The sequence below is a fragment of the Myotis myotis genome, unplaced genomic scaffold, assembly GCF_014108235.1.
Source record: "Myotis myotis isolate mMyoMyo1 unplaced genomic scaffold, mMyoMyo1.p scaffold_m19_p_3, whole genome shotgun sequence".
NCBI lineage: Eukaryota > Metazoa > Chordata > Mammalia > Chiroptera > Vespertilionidae > Myotis > Myotis myotis.
In genome coordinates this window covers 190,076,804-190,088,322 of record NW_023416335.1, presented here as the reverse complement: position 1 = coordinate 190,088,322, position 11,519 = coordinate 190,076,804, and the positions used below count along the sequence as shown (strand labels likewise).

Here is an 11,519-nt window from a genome sequence, read left to right as displayed (position 1 = left end):
TCCATGTAGAGTATACATGTCAGCGATTTTCAGTATATTCAACAGAGTTTGCAACCATCACTACCAACAAAATTTGGAAAGTATCCAGCCCCCAAAAGTAACAGTGCACCAATTAGCATTCGTTTGTTACCTACCTCCCTTCAACCTTTGGCAACCACTAACCTACCTTCTGCTTCTGTGGTTTGGCCTATTCTTGATAACACATATGAAGTGACTCACACAACATAAGATCATTTAGAAATGTTGAATGCCACAAATACAACATTGATCAAAACACATCAGACACTAACAGCAATGAATATCTACACTTTTGAGTGTGTATGTTATTGTCCAATAATTGTTATAGAAAATTATTTCATTATCAAACAAGTGATATAATTCATTTGAAGACATGTGCAATCCTAATATTCTTTCGATTTCATGAAAAATAAAGTTACCCAACAGAATCCAAACTCTAAAGCGTATGCTTACAGCTATATATTTTTGAAGCTTCACAACTCCATGTTGTGAGGCCATATAGGTGTAGCAGAGCACAGTCACCTTCACCAAATGATAAGTTTGCTATTCTGTAATGGAGATATATGTGTTTTTTGTTGTTATTGTGTGGGGCCAATCCATGAAACAATAAATAGCATTTTCCATGTAACTGCAATCAGAGAACATTTTTAAAATGGGTAATGATGTTTTTCATGGAATATTTGTAAGAGTTGGTTATTAGGAAAATTAGATAGCAAATTCTTCAATATTTATATCAACCTTTCATCAACTTGGACTAATATTCTTCATGTTTATAATTCAACTTAAACAAAATAATAATACTCTTGACAATTTTTATTTTTTTTAATTTTCCTTTTATATAGCATTTAAAAAACTACTTACTTTAGTTTGAAAGTTGAACCATTTATCAACATCCAAGGATGATCACTGCTGCTACGAAAAACTCCAATCCATGATGGAGGTAATATGGAACTCAGAAATTCCTACCACAAAATAAAGAATTTTTATTTAAATAATCATCATGAAAGATTATTTTTATAAGGCAAGTAGTGTATTCTTTCAAAAGATCCTTAATTTTGAGAATAAAATAAGATTGTTGGATCTTAAACTAACAATAAAGATATATTAAGACTTTTTATTAAAGATATATTAAAGTCACTTTTCATATTTTCAAAAACTTTCAGCAATGTTTGTACATTTGATTTAAAATTAACCCAAATATTTATGTTTAATTGTATCATTCTTCTTCTTAATTTAATAAGGAAAATTCTGATTCATGTAATTTAGTAGTTACCAAATTGACAAAACTAACATACCAAAGTTTTAAATAAGTTTCCAAATACTTAAAGTATTTGTTACCATGACTAAATCAATGTAATATTCTTCTATTTCTCAGATAGCAGGTTTTTTCTAAAAAGGGATCATAATTAAGAAAATAAACGACATGAAAGGAAAAAAAAAAAAGAGTCTCCGGTTTCACAACCTTGTTTAACCAGATAAAGCCCAAACTGACCTGTTTCTGTGGTGGTGGAATCCAGTGGTCCAGGTGTCAGAGACTCATTTCCCCACTAATTAGAACTATTAATTCTGGAACTAACTAATGAAAGACACAAGTAAAGGAGAGCTCTGGAAGGTGGAAAGAGAAAGAGTAAAAGGTTTGGAACTCCAGGATTGGGAACACAGAGCGACAGGGTACCTTATATCCCACCCAACAGAAGAAAGCGACTTAGGCCTGATTGTTTCCAATACCCAACCTAGAAATAGGATGTGGCTCAAGGAAGCCATTCCTCCCCTGGCCTGCGCCCTCTTGCAATCTGGGACCCTCCTGGGGATGTCAGAGAGCTAGTTTTGGCCCAATTCTGCAGGTCAGGCCGAGGGACCCCACTGGTACATGAATTCGTGCACCAGGCTTCTAGTAAAAATATAGAATACTAGAGGCTCAGTGCATGAAATTCATGCACAGTGGCGGCGGGGAGGTCCCTCAGCCCAGACTGCACCTTCTCACAATCTGGGACCCCTCAGGGGATGTCCAACTGCTAGTTTAAGCCCAACCCCTGCAGGATTGGGCCTAAACCTGCAGTTGGACATCCCTCTCACAATCCAGGGCTACTGGCTCCTAACCGCTCACCTACCTGCCTGCCTGATCGCCCCTAACCACTTGCCTGCCTGCCTGATCTTCCTTAACCACTCACCTGCCTGCCTGATCACCCCTAACTGCTTGCCTGCCTGCCTGATCGTCCCTATCCACCTCTGCCTTTGGCCCCTGCACCTGGGACCCAGGCTTCCCTCTTCTGGCTGGCTGCAGGCAACTGGGATCTGGGCTTCCCTCCCTCTGGCTGGCCGCAGTCACCCAGGACCCTGGCAGCTTTGTCTGGGCCCAGGCTTTTTCAAGAAGGACTTCTGGAATGATGTCTGGAAGATGTTTGGTCTATCCGGTCTAATTAGCATATTACCCTCTTATTAGTATAGATTATAAAATCAAACAGTGGAATTTTATACAAACTTTAAATATTTATAACTATATATAAAAATGTGAATTCTACAAATATACTATTGACTGAAATAAGGCTTTAATAAAGTATATGAAACGTTTAACATCTTACCATTTCTTCTTCATTATCTATGTAAAGCAGATTAGAGTTCTTAGAAGCACAGGCCAACAAACTACCATTCCATGTTTTATTTTCAGTGCTAATGTAATAACAATTGTTGGAATATGTAAACCACTCCAGTGGACAAAGTTCACAATGATATGCTAAAGAAAGATTACAAATTATAATGCAATAGCAATTTGAAGTTTTGAAAATTAACTTACACACTTACATAGGTATAAACACATAGGTACATAATATACCTATGCATCCTCACTGGCTGGTACAGATAAAACAAAACAAAGTCACAGGAAAGGGTCTGCCAGATATCGCCTAATATCTGTGCCCATAGAAAGCAAACACATAAACAAAAATATCCACTCTGTACATGTCCTAAAAGCCGATGACTGAAACTACTTTTTAAAATAGTGAAATTACTTGTCTCTTATTATATTATAGCAGTAGGAAATTTAAGCCAAACAGCAACAATGGATGTGGCAATTTAAAATTGATGTTTTTCATAATGTTGCAGCAGAAGGAACACTCTCTTATAATAATTATTTATGAACATGTATTGCTCATTTTATAATTTATGTTCTCACAAAAGAGTCTATTATCATTATTGCCTAGCCTGAGACAAAATATATATAAACTTTGCTAATATCAGAACTTTGAAAATTCTTATGTACCTTTCTGGTTCCTTGTTGTTTGGGAATAATTATTCTTCTCCAGTATTACAGTAGCTAAAAAAAAATTAAAAAATTAAAGTATTTCTTAAAATATCAATTAATCTAAAGAAATCATAATAATTTTTGTTTTTTAGTTTGAAGTTTGTTGTGTTGTGTCGGAGGAGAATTATCTGTAATAAAATTGATTTTGCCAAGAAATATTAATACAGTAATAAAGAATTAGAGGAAAATATTTTAAAAGCCTAAAGAACCAAACTTCACCATCTCTTACAGTATGGGTTTAACCAATCTCAATATGAATTTGTATTTCTTTATAAGGTCTTTCATTCTCCTAAAGCATGTCTTTGAGATATGAAATCAAATATATGACTATATGTAAAATACTCTGTACAAACATTATGTTATTTATGCATTTGCTAAATTCAGAATAACCATTCCACATTTATTCTAAATGCATGCTTTAATATGAAAATTCTATTCCATAATATTATGAATTGTTTAGAGGCACTGGTAATCATTAAAGTGAAAAGTGCTGTATAATCTTACAAAGATTTACTTACGGGGAATAACAGTTATCCTTATCACAGCGGACATCAGGACAAGGCAGATGACCCCTAGGATCCCAGCAATGAGCCTCTCTGGCGGTGATGGTGAAACTGCAAGGAGAGAAAATGAAACACTGAGAAAGGAGAGAGAGAGATAATTGTTTTAGACAGTTTACATACAGAGAATCAAATACATAAACTTGGATCCTAGACCCATACCTACCACTGCAATCTTCCTCTCAGAATATACCATTGCATTTTCAGGAGATACAATGCTCCATGATTGTTGGCCAAAGACTACACCTTACAGCAATACCTGTACAGAATCCATCTTCAGCTTTCATCTTAGAATACTGTATTCCAACTTTAAGCGCTGGTTCTCACAAATGAAAAATATGTGAGTCAATTTCCTACTCTTCCCCCACCTTTGCACCCCAACTTCACATCCTAGAACAGTTATACTGAACGTGTTACCTTTGGAGTGGTCCTTCTTGTCCCTCCCTTGAAGATCCCGGGAAGCATTTCGAAGAGCTAATTCTGCATAGGTTATTTCCTGCTCCCTTACTGGAATGGAGCTTTGAGTGCCCTTAGGTTTCCTTTGCTGTCTCTTGGCCGACTTGGCCAAATTCAGTTCTGCATAGGTTACTCTTTGGTTATTCATCTCTGCAGCTGGGTGGTGTTTGAAACTGTGCTCTAAGTTAAGTGTGTGTATGAATAACTGGTACCTGTAATGCAGAGCTCCCTTACAGGAAAACTGGGCGGGGTAGAGGTTGAGTATTGGGCTCACTTCTAAGTTGAAGAATCTAAAGTTCTGGTTCTAAATTCCCTAGAGGTTTAAACAAGTGTCTCAGGGTAAAGTACTCTTTAAAATATATTCTCTACCTTTGTCAATTGTTATTTGTTGGAGCAATAAAAACATAATTAGTGAGGAGTATAGACATGCATGAATAATACCATCCTCCTTAATTTAAAGTCAAAATCCACAGAAGTATTTTGACACCATTAGAATGCCTGTCATAGAAATTAAATGTTTTAGTAGAAAAAGAGACACAATATTTATGAAAAATTTGAAATCCCATAGTAAAGACCAAGTGCCCTAAGGGTGGAAAATAGTAATGTTGGCATATATATTAATTTCCTTCACTGAATTATATTTATTTAGTGACTTGCATTTATTTATTAAAGTGGTTACCAAAATGTCTTTAATTTGAATGGTTGATGAGTTCTAAGAAATAAGTAAAAATTTAAAGAAATATGTTATATGTTGAAAAATGTTACATGACACACTAAACTTACCTATAACCTAAAAAATAATAAAAATAAACAAGTAAAATATTTTAAATAATTATTGAAAAAATAATTAATAATTGATTTAATGGGCAGGATATAAACCCATAAGATGCTCAGGTATAGGTCCTTGATGGAATCACATTGTTGATTTAAACGTTCAGAAAGACCCTTTGGTCGTTAATGGCAGTGAAAGTCACTTTAGTTGTGTAAACAATTGCAGTAATCTGGATAATGTAATTTAATAATCCAGCCAATGGGCTCTATAGTCAGAGAGACAGGAAGTATCATTCATTCTGTCTATGATACTTACAGTGTGTGACCTTTAAAAATTTACCTACTGACAAGTAACCTACTTTACTAATAAAAAATGAAATAAAATGTAAGATATGTTGCATGTAAAATTTAGCACTCCACCTGACACATAAACTCTCAATAAATGTTAATTATCTTAAGTATTATTTTAGTCACAATTTCCAAGGTATTATTTATACTTCATATTATTATACACTGTAAAATAATTCAGTAAGCAGATTCTCTTTAATCAGTATGGCTGATCTTTTTTACACTGTTTGTTCAAATTTTTAAAAAGTATTTTGACTGTTTATAATTAAGTTTAGTTTAGCATTTTTACAGAAGCTACTTCATCCTGATTTTTAGTAAAAATCAAGCTGCTTTTAATCAGTCTCAATAAGTGTATAAGGAATTGTGTATGGCCTGCAACATGCAATGAACTTTTTTTTAAGTATCTATTTAAAAGCTTGGGCAAAATATAAATTAATATATTATTATGTCAAAAAAATCTCCTTATAATGATTACAAAATCCCAAACTAATTATTCCTCCTCATGTTTATAGCTTTCACTTTAAATTATTCTGATTTATAAACCCAATTATGCATGTGTGTATGCACTTTATTAATTTCCTACAGACACTAATTTGAACACTTAAATATGTCAACATATTTCATATTTTATGGTTGCTTCTTACCCTGAATTATTCAAATAAAAACACTAATATTCCACTTTGATTTTGTTGTATATTACTTGTCCCTCACAGCTAGCCTTTGTTTTCTCCCACTGTATGAGATGGGCTGGTAGAGAGACAGGAGAGTAGGGGCACATACCTTCTGGAGGCCAGACAGTCGCGCATCCTTTAGTGGGGAGGCAAGGTGACTATCACAAAAGAGCCCCGTTATAGCTGCGTAATGAAAGGAGAATTTAAAAACATAAATTCAGGACCAAAATAAACAATATCTGTGATCTTCACAGATTGCCCTTTAAAGGCTCAGAGTGAAGCAATAGTGGAAAAAGCAAACATCTTTTCAATATGTCACTTAAGGTTTGAAAAGGTAATTCTCACACTTTGGCTATTTTGAAATCAGTTTATCACATCACACATCTCCAAAATATGAAACTTTGGAGACTGAGAGTACAATCACACCTCTAAGTGTGGCATTGAGAGTGCTCGTTTTCAAATGCCTCTGAGAAATTGTCGTCACATTCCACAAACATGGAGGTCACAGAGGCTTAACCACCCATGCAGTTCATTTGTTTCCATTTCAGTCACAAACACTGAAAACGTATGTCTGTTAGGTACCTTAAATTTAATTTTTGAACAAAGTTGCTAAATCTTCGCATTAAATACTTCTTTTTCTTATATCCTTATTATTTCATTTTTATTATCATAGAAAATTTTCTAAAAATTCCAATCAATAATCAACAAGAATTTAATGGTATTCATCACTAATTATTCTGAGAAATTACCAAATTTTTAACTATATTGTACCTGTCACCATCATTTCCAAAATAACATAGCTATTTCTCTGACTCTGTTTTTAATTTTATTTTTCAATTAAAGTTTACATTCCATATTATTTTTGTATTAGTTTTAGGTGTACAACATAGTGGTTAGACAATCATAGACTGAACTAAGTATTTCCCTCAATATTGAAAGTATGGTTAAGGCATATTGAATTAATAACCTTGAATGGGGGGAAGTGGAAAAATAAAATATATATATTTAATCTTAAAGAAGGTTTAAAAATAATGTATATTTGAAGTTACAAATAGAAAAAAAAATAGTAAGTGATAGATTTTGACCCAAACAAATAATATTAAATATCTATATATATAAAAGCCTAAGTGACTGGATGACCAGACAACCAGCCGGTAGCTATGACATGCACCAGGGGGCAGATGCTCAAAGCAGGAGCTTCCCCTTGGTGGTCAGTGTGCTCCCACAGCAGGAGCGCCGCTCAGCTGACACATGGGCACCAGACACTGGGCTGACGGCTGGCAAGGGCAGCTGCTATGACACAAGCCTCTCCAGTGGACACTCCCCCTGCACACCCGAGCAGTGGTGGTGGCAGGCAGCAGGCACAGTGGGGCCAGGGTGAGTGAGAGTGGCACAGCACCCAGCCCGGGCTCAGGCTCCTCCCTGGCTGCCTGCTGCTTCGCGCACTACTTCATGCTGTGTGTGATCTACTGGACAGCAGGCTGGAGCCAGACAAGCTGGCGGGTAAGGCCGGACTGTGGCGGCATGGAGGTCCACTGGTCCCCACAGGCCAGACCAAGGGACCGCACCAGGGCACAAATCCGTGCACCGAGCCTCTAGTAAATAGAATAATTTTCTATTCAAATATGAAACATGCTTTCCATATATACCTATGTTGTTACAAATGGCAGGATTTTCTTTGTTTTTTACATTTTTGAAATTGAATTTGTTTGGGGTGACCTTGGTTAATAAAATTACATGTTTCAGGGGTACAATTCTATAATACATCATCTGTATATTGTATTGTCTGTTCACCACTCTAAGTCAAGTTCCTTTCATCACCATTTACCCTCCTTTAACCTGTCCTATTTCCCCCACTACCCTTTCTTTCTGGTAATCACCATACTGTTGTCTATGTGTTGTTTTTTTTCTTAATTCCTTCACCTTTTTCACCCAGAAAGAGTCCCACACCCTCTGGCAGCGGTCAGTGTATTCTCTATATCTATGAGTTTGTTTCTATTTTGCTTTTTAGTTTATTTTATTTATAAGATTCCATATATAAGTGAGATCATATGGTATTTGTCTTTCTCTGACTGGTTTATTTCACTTAACATGATACTCTCCAGTTTCTGAAGAAATCTAAAACACTAATTTGAAAGAATATATTCACCCCTGTGTTCACTGCAGTGTTATTTACAACTAGAGTCCCAGTGCATGAAATTTGTGCATGGGGGGGAGGGAGAGAGCTGTCCCTCAGCTCTGCCTGTGCCCTCAGGGGATGTATGACTGCTGTATTAGGCCCTAGGGATCAGGTCTAAACCTGCAGTCAGACATCCCTTTCACAATCTGGGACGCTGCATGCATCAGTGACCATACTTTTCATACAGGTGAAAGGCATCTTGCCTTTGTATGGGCAGCTACATATTTTCGCCCTGATTATAAAAAGTAGTACATAACATGATCTTTCTGAGGCAGTAGTATCATTTTCCCCATCTTATGGGTGGAAAAACCGAAGCAGAGAGAAGTTAAGTAATTGGCTTTGTCACACAGTTATAAGTGTCAGAATCAGGGTTGACCACAAAATGTTAAGCCAGAGTCCATGCACATCATCGCTGCATCATCCTGTTTTTTCAGTGTTAGAGTAGCCTTGCCAAGTTTTAATTTTTACATCTAAGAGACTGTTCCCAATATATAGAGTAGGGACTCTAGGCCTGGCCAGTGATCAGGGCTGATCTGTGGGGGGACTGGCAGGCTGGGCCATTGGGGAGGACCCCTGCTGGCACCCACCTTGGCTGGCAGCCTGGCGCTATCCACTGTTCAGCCCTGCTCCCCCATCGCCGGTCGCCTCCCTCTCTGGGGGAAGACACTCAACACAGGAGCTGTCCCCAACCAGATTCTATATTCCTTATTGTTTATCATACTATGACTTGACATATTGTAGACAAGCAGTAATGCTACTCAAGAGTGTTATCAGACAATAAATTATAAAACATTCAATAACTTGAGTTTGAACAACTTGAGATACTTTCTGGAGAAAAAAATGAACTTAACTCCCTATGCTTAAAAATTTACAAATGAATGAAATGCTAAACACACACACACACACACACACACACACACACACACACACACGCAAATAAAAGGGAAACATGTAAATTGACCATCCCTCCACTACGCCCACCAGCCAATCAGGGTGAGTATGCAAATTAACACAACAAAGGTGGCAGCAGCCATGGAGCTGGAGGCTTGGGTTACCCCAGTGACAGAGGAAGCCAAGCTTCCCACTCGCCCTGGCTGCAGCTGAAGGAGTGGCTGGGGGCTTGGGTCTCCTGGCCACCACTCAAGTAGTGGCTGGGGGCTTGGGTCTCCTGGCCAGCACTCAAGGAGGGGCTGGGGGCCTGGGTCTCTGGGGGGCATGGCCAGCTTGAAAACAGCCCTCAGCCCCTCACCCAGGCTGGCCAGGCATCTCAGTGGGACCCCCCCATCCTGAAGGGGCTCTGGCCAGCCTCAAAATGGCCCTCAGCCCCTTACGCAGGCTGGCCACACCCCATGGAGTAAGAGTCCCCACTGAGTGGCCTGGCCAGCCTGAAAACATCCACCATCCCCTCACCCAGGCTGGCCAGGCACCCCAGCAGGAATCCCCACCCTGAAGGGGGTATGGCCAGCCTGAAAACAGCCCTCAGCCACTCACCTAGGCTGCTCATGACCCCATTGGATGAGGGTCCCTGCTGGGGGGCATGGCCAGCTTGAAAACAGCCCTCAGCCCCTCACCCAGGATGATCATGCCCCCCAGCGGGGACCCTCACCCCATGGGGGCATGGCTGGACTGCAAACCACCACAGGCCCCTCGCCCAGGCCGCCCAATGCCCCATGGGAACCCCCACCCTGATCTGAGACACCCTTCAGGGCCGTGCACCAGACCTCTTTACTAATAAAAGGGTAAAATGCTAATTAGACTGGTGCTGGGGTCCAACCCCAGCAGGTCCAGGGATTCCCAAAGGTGTGGACGGAGTTGGCGAAGAAGGAATGACACGGAGACAGTGTTCAGTTGATCAGCAGCCTAACCAGGATCTCCAGCCAGGATCTCCAGCCAAGTTCTGGTCTGGATCTCCAGAGAGGTTCTGGTTCGGATCTCCAGCCAGGTTCTGTGTCCATGTTCTCTTGCTAGGTTCTCCAGGTTCTCCAGCCAGGTTCTGTAGCCATGTTCCCTCGCTAGGTTCTTCAGCCAGGTTCTATGTCCATGTTCTCTTGCTAGGTTCTCCAGGTTCTCCAGCCAGGTTCTGTCCAGGTTCTCCAGCCAGGTTCAGTCACCAGGTTCTAGTCAGGTTCTCTTGCCAATTTCTGTAGTCAGGTTCAGTCCAGGATCTTTTGCCATGTTCTCTCCAGCGAAGTTCTTCTGTCTGTAGGTTCTGTGTAGGTTCTGTCTTCTTAGTTCTGTGTTCTTACATCTGTATTTATACCAGTTGATTCCAATCCTATCAATCTCTATTCCAAAGGTTAGGGTGTTTCTTATCTCCATTCCAGGGAATAAAGATTATGTAGCTTAAGCATGATTGTTCGTAGTTAAAGTGATTAATTACCTGCCTGGCACTTAGTTAAGAGGTTTTATTCCCTCCCTAACTTCAGGGGAAAATCCCTACCTGGGGAAACAACCTTTCTCAGAGACCTTGGTTAAAACACATAGTGCCAAGAAGGTGAGCAAACATATTAAGAACAGTATGCCATATATGCCAGGTCCTTTGAAACAGCAAGGATGGACCGGCTCCCGGCAGACTGGGAGACCTTCTGGACATTCTTCTGGACAAAGCCATGGTGGCAGGGCCAAGGTAGAGGCAGTTAGAGGCCAAGTTGTCGGTGATCAAGCTGGTGGAGGTGGCTGTTGGGGGTGATCCGGCCAGCGGTGAGAGGGGGAGGGTAGTTGGGGGTGATAAGACCAGCAGGGGGGGTCAGTTGGGGGTGATCAGGACTGTGGGGGGCCAGTTTGGAGTAAGCAGGCCAGCAGGAGGGCAGTTGGGGGTGAGCAGGCCAGCAGGGGGGCAGTTGGGGGCGAGCACACTGGCACAGGGGGCAATTGGGGGTGATCAGGCTGACAGGGGGGCATTTGGTGGTGAGCAGGCCAGTGGCGGGGGAAGTTAGGGGTGAGCAGGCCAGCAGGCAGAGTGGTTAGGGGCAATCAGGCAGGCAGGCAGGTGAACGGTTAGGAGCCAGCAGTCCCAGATTGTGAGAAGGATGACCAACTGCCGGTTTAGGCCCGATCCCTGTAAACCAGCAGGAGGACATCCTTCCAGGGTTCCCAGATTGGAGAGGGTGCAGGCCGGGCTGAGGGACACGCCCCCTGTGCACGAATTTCATGTACCACGCCACTAATTATATATATATTAAAAGAAAGCAGAACATTTATTTGTAATATTTGTT

At 40.1% G+C, this 11,519-nt stretch overlaps 1 protein-coding gene across 1 annotated transcript; it reads right to left on the bottom strand.

Annotated features, from left to right (window-relative positions):
• Nucleotides 1-2,267: 2,267 nt before the first annotated feature.
• On the bottom strand, nt 2,268-4,523 carry LOC118650987 (NKG2-A/NKG2-B type II integral membrane protein-like). The gene is made up of 4 exons (XM_036299635.1): nt 4,297-4,523; nt 3,838-3,933; nt 3,278-3,331; nt 2,268-2,752 (listed from the first exon to the last, which is right to left on the bottom strand). Exons 1-4 carry the CDS (start codon nt 4,481-4,483, stop codon nt 2,589-2,591), a joined length of 501 nt encoding a protein of 166 aa, XP_036155528.1. The 5' UTR covers nt 4,484-4,523; the 3' UTR covers nt 2,268-2,588.
• Between the last annotated feature and the right edge of the window lie 6,996 nt (nt 4,524-11,519).